This window comes from Gadus morhua, chromosome 12 (assembly GCF_902167405.1).
Source record: "Gadus morhua chromosome 12, gadMor3.0, whole genome shotgun sequence".
NCBI lineage: Eukaryota > Metazoa > Chordata > Actinopteri > Gadiformes > Gadidae > Gadus > Gadus morhua.
Window position 1 is genome coordinate 6,029,086 of NC_044059.1, and position 13,577 is coordinate 6,042,662.

At 42.2% G+C, this 13,577-nt stretch overlaps 2 protein-coding genes across 4 annotated transcripts in view; one reads left to right on the plus strand and one right to left on the minus strand.

The window, feature by feature from the left end:
• Nucleotides 1-11,848, minus strand: part of gabra5 (gamma-aminobutyric acid type A receptor subunit alpha5) — a 22,811-nt gene extending 10,963 nt beyond the window's left edge. The window contains exons 1-6 of one of the 2 annotated variants that reach the window (XM_030373097.1): nt 11,183-11,319; nt 9,925-10,012; nt 9,687-9,811; nt 7,603-7,670; nt 7,090-7,310; nt 4,466-4,548 (exon numbers count right to left, since the gene is read on the minus strand). In XM_030373097.1, coding sequence (XP_030228957.1) covers nt 4,466-4,548; nt 7,090-7,310; nt 7,603-7,670; nt 9,687-9,811; nt 9,925-10,010 — 583 coding nt within the window. In that variant the 5' untranslated portion in view covers nt 10,011-10,012; nt 11,183-11,319. Of the gene's footprint in view, nt 1-4,465; nt 4,549-7,089; nt 7,311-7,602; nt 7,671-9,686; nt 9,812-9,924; nt 10,013-11,182; nt 11,320-11,405 lie in introns of those variants that run through there. The other variant, XM_030373098.1, reaches the window with a different exon arrangement.
• gabrb3 (gamma-aminobutyric acid type A receptor subunit beta3) overlaps nt 1-13,577 on the plus strand; it is a 41,317-nt gene that overhangs the window by 6,391 nt on the left and 21,349 nt on the right. For both annotated transcript variants that reach the window (XM_030373093.1, XM_030373094.1), the window contains exon 2: nt 12,621-12,668. In XM_030373093.1, the coding sequence (XP_030228953.1) occupies nt 12,621-12,668 (48 nt within the window). The remainder of the gene's footprint in view (nt 1-12,620; nt 12,669-13,577) is intronic.

Here is a 13,577-nt window from a genome sequence, read left to right on the forward strand (position 1 = left end):
TCTGTAGTTCCATAAGACAGGCCGCCATGTTGATACTTCTTGACCAACGATTCTAGAACAGCCACGCGACCAGTTGTTATTGCGGTTATCATCATAGTGAAGAAGCACCAAAATGGCCGCTTAAAATGTGAAACCCTAGGAGAACTTGGCTTGCAGACTTGGCTTACTCTACTCTCTGTACAGGGAGATAAAGACTATTGCCTGGCAGACTTTGTACACATTTGTTTTACAAACGGTTCAAGTTGTTCTGTCATGTGCGATTACAACACGAGAGCAGGCGTGTGGGATTGTAGTTTAATAACTGTTACAACGGTGCCCTAATCCTTTGATCCTTTCATTCATATTATTACTTTCATTACATCTGTGCTGCTGAGTCACTTTTAGGAGCGACCGTTCAGTATGGGCTTTTGTAATGTTTGGATGAAGCACTAACTATTATACTCAAACTCTGTATAGACTGGGATCAGTGTATTTTAACATTTCATATTAAGGGGTCAGTTGTGCCATGTTCCTTCGCTGTAGTAGGAGTCACAAGGAGGAGTTATACCCCTTTTGTAGTACGGCGTTATTAGGTAGGACACTACAGTAAAGGGCTGATTATGGTTCCACGCCGACGCAATCGTGAATCTGTTTAGTTCTGTGTCAGGTTCTAGTGGGCGGACCAATCACAGCCCTAGCTGCGGCGTCGCCTCAATGCAAGGTTAACATTTTTGGGAAGCGCGCGTCAGGCCCTTGCGGTGGACGCAAGGAGGGTCCGCAAGGATGTAAGGGGTCCGTAAACCCCCTCGCGTTGCGTCGACGTGGAACCATAATCAGCCCTTAAGGGGTTATAAGGTGGTAGGACACTACAGTAAGGAGTAATAAGGTGGGACACTGCAGTAAGGAATAGCAGTGGGGAGCTATAAGGTGAAAGCCTTCCTAGTTTTGCCATTGACTTGCTAAACGGTGTCGGGTGGATGAACTCTACAACGTTGTTGTGATATGCCAGCACAGCTGTTTGTAAATCAAAAAGACAAACGCGCTTCACAACGTCTTATCTTCTGTAAGGAGGCCCAGAGACTGTTCTATAGGTTATATTATAGTGGCCATTCAGATACTCGCTGACTCTATACTTCTGTATTGTTACTATTTTCCCCCATGAGTTTTTACTTCCCAGCCCTTTTATAACTGGTGGTTCTTAGAGTACCTTGGCATTTACCCATTCATTCAGTTCAAACACACACACACACACACACATACGCACGCACACGAGCACACACAACCACTCACACACACACACACGCACGCACGCACGCACGCACGCACGCACGCACGCACGCACGCACGCACGCACGCACGCACACGCACACGCACGCACACAATCACCCATTCATCCACACATTCCCCATCCATTTACACAATCACAGCAGAGAATGGAACCGGCAGCTCTCTGGTTGCTAGACAACCTGCTTTATCTCCTGAGCCATTGCCTCCCATTAATCTCCTATAGGCTATTTCAGGAGATTGTCCCTCAATCCAGTCTTTCCAACTCACTACCGATAGAACGTTATGCATTTTCTTTTTTTACAATTTAGAATGTAGTATTACAGATTCCACTTCATAATTCTTCTTGATAATTCGATTTCACAATCCAATTCAGAATTCCATTTCAGAATTCCATTTCAGAACTCCACATGAGATACAACATAACTACAAAACCATGCCTTCTAAATGATTGGCTATGTAATCAAAAAACATCCAATCCCAAGGAAGGGAGCCGGTCTCCAGATGTTTCAAAGAAGCACACGACATCTGAGAAGCAATTGTTGTGGTCGAGAAGCCGGCACGCTTAACATAAACTGACAACACCAAGTCTGTAATCTGGAGCCATGAGTGTATCAGGTCAACAGATTACTGTGTGCATATAGGCCTATCTATGACATGAGTAGATGTATAAAGACTAGAGGCTTGGATATGGCATTAATAGAGGCTGCAAATAGCCAATGTTTAAATAAACTTTATTTGTGGTAACAAGTCAGGGGAATTTGCCCACTGATTACTGATTATATACATGAACATAATAATCATGCACTATGATTCCGCTATTTAAGATAATGGAACAACCATTGTAGCACATGCATGGCTTGCAGATGTTTAATTGGAGCAGCCCAGTACAGGGTGGGAGCAAAGACATGGCATGACTTTAACACTGGACCTGGAGTTATCAAGCTCAGAATTTGTAGAGGTGACCAAAATGTAGATGGCATAGGTATTACCTACAACAAATACATGTTTCCGTATTGTGTTTATTTTTGTCAGTGTAATTATTTTATGGGAGACTTAATGTAACTACACTAGCAGAGCTACAACTAAAATAAAATCATTGAGAGATAGACAGTGAGAGGGAGAGAAAGAGAGAGGGGGGGGGGGTATATATTGGTGATTAACACAGCATCACAGGGCAGTCTGGGTCCTTTAGCTTGGGGAGAGTGCTGGCCGCTAGCTCACAGGATTAGCGAGGGGTTAATGGCTTTCAGGACCAAGCTACACACGGCTGTAGGGTGGTAATTTAAAGCAACTTATCTTAAACATAGTGGACAAGACAACAACAAAAGGGGCACTTTTTTTAGGGTTAGGGTTAATATTTAAGTTTAGTTGAATTTTGCAGTTGGTTCTCGTTACTTGTATACTTGTCAATTGTATTTTCATTTTATATATAGTTTACTTTTACCTAAAAGTCGATTAGCTTAATTCCACATTACAGCTGACGCTAGGTTAGTTTCCATCACTTCAATGCATAAACTTATGTTTTTAACTTAAGCTGGGGCTACAGTCTGTACTCAAAAAATGAAATTGTTTCTATCATAACTCCTGCACTGAAATTTTTCCTGGTATTATTTCATATCCGATTTTATTCTAAATCACAATAAAATGAGAGGGCAGGCTAAATTAATAAACAAATTGTACTCAAACTACAATTTAAATCATTAATGAATTGACTAAATGAAGCCTATATTTTTGCCTGACTTAACCGCTTGATTAAAGAGGATGAGGTTTATAAAGCTGCTGGCTGGCTCATACCTAGCGGGGCCGTCCTCACTGGCATGGTGACATCGAGATTAACCAGAGAAGAAAAACACTGAAGTGCGGCTCCACATTTGGATGTGTTTCTACTGTAGTAGAGAACAGCAGAAGTTTTGCATTAAAAATACTTTGTGTAATACGCCATTTTCAAATAATTAGCCAATATAAGGCTAATGTTAGCCTTATATTGAGAGCACTAGTTATGATTGATAGATTAAAATGGCATATTAAAGAAATAATTGCAGTGCTTGCCTTCGCTCAGCGTGTGAGCAAGAAGCCCAACACAGTATTTTCCTGGTATTTTCCCTACAGCGTGATTGGTCAGTTGCAACGATGGTCGTGGAGCAACATTAATTATGATATTGTAGGAACAACACCCACAAAGCGATATCAGATCTGCAAGATTAACACAGTATGCTACACAGTGCCAAGACAACGTCCACATCAGGGCTAGAACTCAACACTTACACAACTAACTTAGAATGTTACAATGAAAACTTGATTCACAATGCATGAATGAAAACGCATTGCGTTGTGTAGCATTTGATTGCGTTTGACCAACAAGTAACCTTACTTACGCTCGCTAACCCAACAACTCAACCGAACCGCTCAAACAATCCTTTCCTTGATCTAGTACCTGCACTGACCGCCCTGACTTCATCACTTCTAATGCGTCGTGGCAACCCCTTCTCGTGTCCCCGGGGCCTGGATAAGCGTTTTGGTGTCTGGGGCAGGCAGCTCAGCGATCAGAGGTGTTTCGACGCACGACAGCTTGGGTCAGGTGATCAGGGAGACCTTGGCTGCTTAGCTAATGCGGCACAGGAAGTCCCCAGGGATATCTGGAGGAGCGGTGAGGTCACTGGTTGCTGCAGAGCAGGAGACACTCTCGGTGCTTAAAAATGACGTATACAGAGATTCCCTTGGTTTAAATGATGGTTAATGCATACTGTAGTCTATTTGATGTGTGTGTGTGTGTGTGTGTGTGTGTGTGTGTGTGTGTGTGTGTGTGTGTGTGTGTGTGTGTGTGTGTGTGTGTGTGTGTGTGTGTGTGTGTGTGTGTGTGTGTGAGTGCATGAGAGAGAGAGAGAGAGAGAGAGTGATTGTGGGATACAAATGTTTCACAGTGGGGGACCAAAGTAAATGGGGTGGTCTCATTGTCTTAATGAATGCGTTTGTCTTGTAATAACAGTCATTTAGGAACACCAGCTGACAAATGAACCAAATCTATCCCATTGATTCAAGCAAGAACGCGACTCGTTTCCATGGTGAATGCAGAGGTTTCCATAGAAACTGATGTAATTTCATAGTTATTGTAAAGTGATGGGAATTGTATGGTTTGAAACTGTAGGGAACATTGAACTGGTCAATTACGTGTACAGAACTAAAATAGATGTTCACTCACAGCTGCCAAATTTCAGCGGGCAGGCATGGGCGTCCATCGGGAAATCTTCCAGTTGCATCGGACATTCTGCCGCTATGGTTAATCTGGAAAAGGAAAATATGTGAAGGGAGTAGAAGTTATAATGACCATGAAATGCTTATATTACATGCATGCTCCATTATGCAACATAACAAATAACAAATTAAATTAACTAAAAGCTATATGATACAGATACAAAATAATGCAATAACATAGAATGAGTAATACAATTATTGAATAAGATATAGTGTATGGATAATCAAAGTACAAAAGGAAATTAAATGTAGTCATCAATATCAAAATGATTGGCTTTAAATTAATTGCTGCGTTACGATCAACCTGCAATAACCGTAACTTTTTAGTAACTTTTTTCTGAAGTAAAAAAATATGAGACCAATATTTGAATAATAAACTGGTCAAGGCTGCCACCTAGCGGTTTAGGTAAGGTATATTCAGAAAAAAAATCTAGATTTGGTTTTCTTTGCTGTTTCCGGACTTGTATTAGTATTTGTGTGTTAATCTTGCTTGATTCAATAATAGTTTCCACGAGTTATGTGTGAAGATAATATTTTGTTCTATGAAACAGACAAAGACCGACTGGAAAAACATTTATTTTAATACAGTGCCCTCTATTGGACAGATTGAGAAATACCTGGGTTATTCTCTCCAGTCAATATTATTTTCAGTGGTGGTATTCATGTTAATATCGAGAGGACAGTGACTGTTTGTGTGGGCGCTTGTGTGCGTGCGTGCGTGACATATGGTATCTCAATCTCAACCCTGCACTTTGCTCAGCTAACTGTGTGAGTGTGAATATGAGGGAAACAGGGATGTAAGTGAGTCAGCGAGAGAACAAGTAGGCCATCTGTAAACTGATTTTATGGATCTTGTCCAGATCAACCGGTCGAGCAAGTTATTCACAGTGCCAGGTTAAGGGGCTCCATTCCCACTGGTAGAGCAAGGCATCTACAGCGCCAGGGTTTGGTGTTTGATTGATAAGAATATATGCACACCAGTATCGTAGAAAGCTTTGGATAAACACATCTACCAAATGCTCTGTATTTATTAGGAATGCTTTATTAACCGTAAACTCTGCTCAGTGTGACTGAGCAGTGTCACTGCTCAATGCAAACCACAACACCACTAAACACATCAAACTGTTGTTTTGTAAAGAATCATGAAGTATATTTTTTGAAGCATTCACTCAAATCTACTACAGTTGCCTTTTGTTGCTGTAGTACAGTATGTTTCTATTGTAGTAGAGTACAGTGTGTTGTTAATGTGGTACAGTATGTTTCTACTGCAGTAAAGTACAGTGTGTTTCTACTGTAGTAAAGTACAGTGTGTTTCTACTGTTGTACAGTACATTATGTTTCTACTGTAATACCGTGTGTTTCTACTGTCGTAGAGAACAGTGTGTTCTGACTGTACTAAGGTGTGTTTCTACTGTAGTAGAGAACAGTGTGTTTCTACTATAATAAGCTGTGTTTCTACTGTCGTAGAGAACAGTGTGATCAGACTGTAGCAAGGTGTGTTTCTACTGTAGTAGAGTAGTGGTTGTTTTGATGGTAGTAAGGTATGTTTGTACTGTAATAGAGCACAGTGTGTTTCTACTATAATAAGCTGTGTTTCTACTGTAGTAGAGTACAGTAGAAAGCAGGTGTCCTATATGTATGCATTGTCTGCATTTGTATTGTTATTCATTTTATGTAAAGCAGCGATCTGTGACAGCATTGGAGTGCATGACAAATTTCCCTCCAAGGATAATGAAGTTTATCTTATCTTAACCCAGACCTCATGCAAAACATGAAACCTAATATAATAATTATATATATATAATTAATATAAACCCCTTCCATCCCAAAGAGCAGCCCATTAGCAGCGCACCAGCCATGTCCCTGCTGGATGCCGCTGATAGCATTAGCAGACGTAGCTCCCTCGAAGTTCTGCTTTTCAAGCGAGGAGCCAATCGATTGGCGGGCGGTGACAGGAAGCCACATCCATTTTGCCTTGTGAATATTTGATACTAAGCGTTGTTGTTGCTGCTGTTGTTGTCCTTAAGCTGAACGGCTCACTCAAGGAGATAAAAACCTGGACATGATCTGAATATCTGAATGATCATGCTGACTCGCATTCCCTCAGCTAGGAGATGGCTTATCAAGGCGCCAAGCAACCGCCACTTCTTCTTCTTCAACCATTGTTGAATATAAGCGGTAGATATATATGTTTTGTCCGTTTCAGCCGAAGTTTAAGGGCTGTGGTCATCAGACATTTACTTTTGATGTCACAAGTGGATAGATTCTGAAATGGCTTGTATTTAATCATGACCTGTTGTTAAAGGAGACTGTACTACCTAAAACATGTGTGGGACAAATGTCAACATGACAACTTTCAAAAATCCTTTGCCTAAACTGAACATTAACATGTTTAAATGTTGCCGTTTAAATGTGTGTGTGTGTGTGTGTATGTGCAATATGCATTTCTGCGTGTGTGTGTGTGTGTATGGATGCGTCCGCACGTGTGTATGCCTGCGCTTGTGTGTTTGTGTGTGTGTGCGTGTGTGTGTGTGTTTGCGCTTGTGTGTTTGTGTGCATGTGTGAGCGGACCTCATGGTGTAGAGAAGCGTGCCGTCGTCCTGCAGACGCAGCAGCTTGTTGGGGGTGGTCATGTTGTGGGCGATGGACTTCTTCCCGTTCAGGAAGAAGGTGTCGGGGGTCCAGATGTTGCTGGCCAGCAGGTTGTTCAGGGGCAACATCTCCATGGGCCCCTTGAAACACAGCCGCTCGTCCTTCCAGCTCTGGCGAAAGAACACGTCGATGGTGTACTCCTGGGGGGGGGGGGGGGGGGGGGACACTGGTTACTGCTCTGTTGAGGGGTCTCTCTGTAGCGTCATTGTGTTTTATTTGTCTCGTATCCTGGAATTTTCCTTAATTCTCCAAAGATATTTTTTGTTAGCAACGCTTTACAAAGTAAATAACATCAATCACTTTCCCAATAAAATGCTCGGAATACTTTTTGGAGCAGGAGGTCCAAGTCCAAGGACTATAGAATATTATCAGCTACTAGTCTATATTGCTATGTCACTTAATAATCGGTGGTCTCCCTGGAGACATTCATACCATCTCTGTGTCGGAGACGGGACCGAAGCTTGTCACGAAGATGTTGGTCTTGATCTCCGTGACCTTTTCTGTAAAGAACAAAAAATTAAATTAAACCGACCGAGCGTCTGGTCAGGGTTCACACACCTTGTTGTTCCCTCTCCCTGCAGACGAGAGTCTAAATATAGACCCACCTGAGGTCCTCCCAGTATACTTCCTCTAGTGACTTTGTTCAAGGACAATTTGGTGCCGTGATGAAGGGATAAAATGTGTATCCGACACTTCCTCACCTGCACTCTGATACTGCCGCTGTGTGTGTTTAGAAACAGGGGCGTCCTTATTGGTTCCTATACACTGTACATCAGACTACACTGTCTGTGGGTCACCTTTACAAGGGCACACACACACACACACGCACACGCACACGCACACGCGTACACACGTACACACGTACACACACACACACACACACACACACACTCATAAAGGAGGTTTACGGGTTACAGGACCATATTGGTTGAGCAGGAATATACTGGGTTTTACGGGCTCCGTTCCAGCAGGTAGGTGATGAGGTCATAGGGTTCTGGGAGAAGCTAGAGAAGTTCTGAGTTAGGGTCGGAGCGTGGGATAAATAGGGGATTAGAGGAAATGGGATATTGAGTCTGTTATAAAAAGAATCCATATCAAGCAAAAAATATTTTAAATGCACCTTATTTTACCTCATTATTGAATCATAATTCAGTGGCAGCAGCATTGTATATTTAAACTGGCCATTTTTCTTTAGAAATGTTGAAAAATGCAAACATACGCCCAGCTGGGTTCTACTGTATGCAGAATCTGTTGTGTCATCAATTGGGCCTATTTTTAGTATGTTCTTTTTTCCGTTACAGTGAAAGCAGGTGTGCACGTGAATGTAAACACTGGCTAAGGCCAGCCTCCATGGGGCTGGCCTTAGCCACAAGTCAGTTGATTCGAAAGGGTTTGAAATTTAAAACTAGATGAAAGCATTCACTTTGCAAAGCTGAATCGAACTGAGCAAAATAAAACATAAATCAAAGTTACTATTTTATCCAGAAAGGTATGACTTATCAAGGTTATGATTTCCCACATGTGCAGAAACCGTGGTGACCAAAGGCAGCAGTGTTTGTAACCACCACTGGGGGCGCCAGTGGACGGGTTGGGATCAGGGAGTGTAGGCGTTCCAGGACAAGCAACGTTGAACATGTCGACTAGACACAAAACATTTGCTTTGTTGGTCTCTTTTTTTTGTACATCACAGGTTATTTTCATTCTGTTGAATACATACTGTATGCGTCGTTGCAAAGATGGATAAACCGAGGTCAAATTTGGTGTATGTTATTGCAATAAATATCTTTGTGGGCAGTTTTTGGTTACGCAACACAAATGTTTCACCTCCCAAGAGCTACAAATATCAAGAGTAGCTTTTAGTATCGTTTTGCAAACTAATGCAAAACATGAAGAAAAAAACCTGACTATATGAATACATAGAAAACCATCAAATTGATTTACCCAAAGAATGTGAGTTCTCTAATTCTTTGATCTATTTCTCTTCGTTTTCTTAGATAATAGAGAGCATTGCTGCGCCACCACGTCTTGTTTTCCTCCATGGAGAATGCTATTGAATGGTTGTCTTTCTTTCATATTCTGCTCGGAAATAACTCTTTGCTGTGAAAGGGCCAAGGTCATCAGCTTTGGGTTCAGACTGTATTATCACACAAGGCTGGGGGCGCTTAGTACACCTTGGGTAGACAGTCACAGTTTCATTGTTTAGTTTATTCAATAATGATTACTTTGTAAGGTAGGGACTTGTTTATGTGTGTGGTGTGTGTGTGTGTGTGTGTGTGTGTGTGTGTGTGTGTGTGTGTGTGTGTGTGTGTGTGTGTGTGTGTGTGTGTGTGTGTGTGTGTGTGTGTCACATGCCTTAACACACACACACACACACACACACACACACACACACACACACACACACACACACACACACACACACACACACGTTTCTATTCTCAATAGTAGTAAAAGTGGCTATGGTTTAACGATGAAAGTATTAAGCAGTCCTACTTTCTACATATTATATATCTTACCTCCCAGTCCGGGGCGTAGTCTGTTGTCATAGCCATCCAATAGGCCGTCGAGGATCCGTGTGAATATGGTAATATTGTCGTTGAGCTCCGCCTCCTTCGGAGTTCCCGTCGCAACTTGCGAGAAACTTGGGACAAATAGGACCAACACATTATATTTACATTTCAGTTTTAGTTTCTACAAACCCTTGAACATCTTTTTTATTCTATTCTAATAACCCAGCCTCCTGCAGTGGCTCACCTCAGCCGGCAGATGGTGCTCAGTAGCAGCCAGAGACCGACCCACAGCGCCCTCATAGCCGGGCTGCAGTCCATCCCATGTCCCATTCCTACAACACCAGAACACATTCAACATGTTCACACTGTTTTAAAGGGCACAAAATCCCATCTGGGACATTGACTTTTCAATTAATTGAGTACGTCGATCTCAGAGCAATTATTATTAATTTCAGATTAGATTGATAAAATCCCATTATTGTTAATTGGAGTGTAAAATTGCCCTATTTTAAGCCAGGCAATGTGGACCATGTGGCCAGGCAAAGAATCTGGCTCTAATGCCTTGGTCCAGGGCTATGGAAGGGGCTATTTCCACCTTGTGAAAAATATGTTTTTCCATTTTTTTACCCCATGGCCCAAGTTCAATTAGTCCTATTTAATGATTATCTCTGGTCATAAATCTCAGTTTTTACAACACCATATTTTATCTGCAATAACATGCAACGCAGAATTAACACATTACTGCTACAATTGTGGGTCGGTAGTCGTGCACGTCTCCTTGTGCATTTCGATGTTCGCAAAAGCTTTCTACTCAAACACCACAGTAAAAACACATTAGGCTATAGTAGGCTACAGCCTTTACGATGCACGCTTTGGCATAATCAAGAATCCTGCACAGAAAACCCCAAAATTTTCTTATTTGCTATTAGCAGCCCATATAGCATGTTATATAAGAGTCTTGCCATTTATTCTAAGAATAATGCTGCGAAATTGAATTCATAAGTTGTCAAATGTCTAACCGTTCCCAAACATTCTCGTCTCATTGTGTGAAATCGGATCACACAGTGCACCGAAAAACCCTCCTTATTAAACGGCCTATAATAACAGCACAACACTTCGGCCTCAAAACAGTCTCCATAAGTTAACAAGTTATCTTACAGCCTAATGGTTTCCCAAGCATCATCCCAAGAAATATATATAGGACCCGAGCTATGGCACATATCTGTGGCGTTGAAAATGACCGAAGAACATTCGCACACACACATTCAAGCGTCTATAGATCCCATGCACGGTTCAGTTCTAGCAAACCGCAACGCAGTAGTTCTGTCATAAAAACACTGGTGTATCTCTCCTACCCCCGTCACTGAAACCCGCTCTCACGACTCACTCGCTGATCTACCAAACCAGACATCAAAGCTATCTGGATATCTTGCGTCTTGATTCATACCAATTAACACAACAATAACAACACACAACACACAACAGGAAACGGACACCGATACCTTTCGCTTGTCGGCGTTCATCCCCGCCGATCACCTCGTCTGTATCCCCCCACACACACCTCGGGGTAGGAACGCTACTGTAGCCCTAGTGTACAGCCGCTCGCTCTACACTACAGTGCACCCCTCCAGTCCCGACACACCACCACCACCACCACCACCACCCCGCTCTGTAACGCAGCTCGTCATACACCGCCTCGATACGGAGTCCGCCGGCGTCTCTTACCCCGCACAGGATGAATCCAGTTCAACTTCTTCTTCCCCTCTTCGGTTCCTGCGCCGGTGTGACACTTTGATGGCTCTGGTTAATATCTGGGATCAGAGCTGAGGGGACGTCAGCTCCGTTTGTACACCATAATTGCGCCTCGGGGGAGCCGTAGAAAATGCTGGGGTTTGGGCAAAAAAAAAAAGAAAGTGTGGCTCGGATGTCTCCGTCAGCGAAGGTGGTGGAGTTGCCCCAGAGCGTGTTTAAAAGGATGGCAGCAAAAGGGGTTCCCAACAATTCTGCTGAGCTGGCATCCTGTACTTTGCAATTAGTCGGCGAGTAGCAGCGGACCCGCTCCCGCAGAGAGGTGAACACGATCCGATACGCAATCTTGGACCAGCGAGAGTAGTTTACGCACGTTGCGCGTCCGTCAGATTTCGTTCCTATTGGCCCAAAGCATGCCATTGCAGGCTATACCTAACCACGTTGTATTTATATACAGAAGGTGTGTGTGTGTGTGTGTGTGTGTGTGTGTGTGTGTGTGTGTGTGTGTGTGTGTGTGTGTGTGTGTGTGTGTGTGTGTGTGTGTGTGTGTGTGTGTGTGGAGAGAGAGAGGAGACGGAATAGGAGACAACAGAGCCATTAGAGCAGATATCTCTTATTCACTGAAAATTCTAAAACATTCCACTGTAGCCAAACTAAGCCTCACTATTATTCTATAGCCTAACGACTCTGTAGCCCAACAGACTAATTACGCTTTGGCCCAACTACTATTCTATGGCCTAACTAATTATGCTATAGTCTCTTTTATAGCCCAGTTACTATTTACCTGTTACTAATTATCTAAAGCCTCCCTTACTAGTAGCCTAACTTACAGCCTAATTATACTCTAGAGCCTTAATACACAGCCCAATGACTAGGCTAACTAGAATATAGCCTAATTAGACTATAGCTTAACTACTATACTATAGCCCAACTACGCTATAGCCTAACGAATACTATGTATAGGCTAGCCTAACTAATAATCTACAACCTAACTTCTCCTCAGCCTGACTAAGGCATGAATCCCACACACCTTGACATTCAGATGAATGGGGTGTGTAGGTAGCCTATGCCTACTAGGCTGGATTGGGCATAGCTGCTGTGAATGAAAATAATAAAGCAATAAAACCCAAAAAGCATTGATTTGTATGTTAAGGCTACATAGATTTACATACATACTTATTCCCCCCCCAGGAATGCAGTCGATGGGAACAAGAAGCTCTACGCGATCTACGACACAAGGTAAGAAATCAACGTGTTTTTAAAAAAAAAACATTTCTAACATTTGTTTTGACACGTTAAGTCGTTTTATACTACCTCCTTATTTCCAGCGGACTTTTGACCTCGTGGTCAATAATTGGCTGGTTCATTTATCTGGGGCGGGGCCTATTCACTGTAGAGAAACTGAGCTTCTGAATCTTTAATAGGAGCCCAATTACTCCAGGGCACCACTAAGACAAGATGAATTACATTTGTTTTTAGAGGGGAACATTTATCTTTTCCTCTTTCACAGGCTGCACTACTGGCTATAGGTTAAGATACATTTTTGGATTGAGTTTCTGCTTTTTATTGCTCCTGGGGCCCTATTTGTTTGTTTTAGCTTTTAATAAAGGGTTTGAGTTGGAACTAGACCTATAGGGACAGCTTAGGTGAACCAAAACTGAATGTGGCCGTTGAAACTCCATTGAAAATATAACTTGACTCGCAGGTATATTTTACTATCGAGTTATTCAGTCTGTTGGGTTTGACATATTGACTATAGGGGATATCTTAACAATAGTCCTGCTTCCTTGTTTGCACATCTGCCGGTCCAGATGTGCCTCTTTATCCCTGCCTAATTCATTACATTATGCTTTGTTGTCTTGGATACATTGTTGCAAAGCATTATACATACCACTGTTATTTTGTAAGAAAATGATTTAATTCTTCAACAAATGCAAACAAAAGCAGCACATTAATCAGCATGCAAAATCGACCTCATCATTTGAAACCTCAAACACTTTACACAATAAATACATTAATTGAATACAGTTTAAATTAAAAAATGATCTCGTTCATCAGAATTTTTTTACTTTATTATCTACTGAGGCGCAAAGCAATAACCCACTAATACGTTGGCGCGACCAAAGTCATTCATCCCGCCAGAATTAC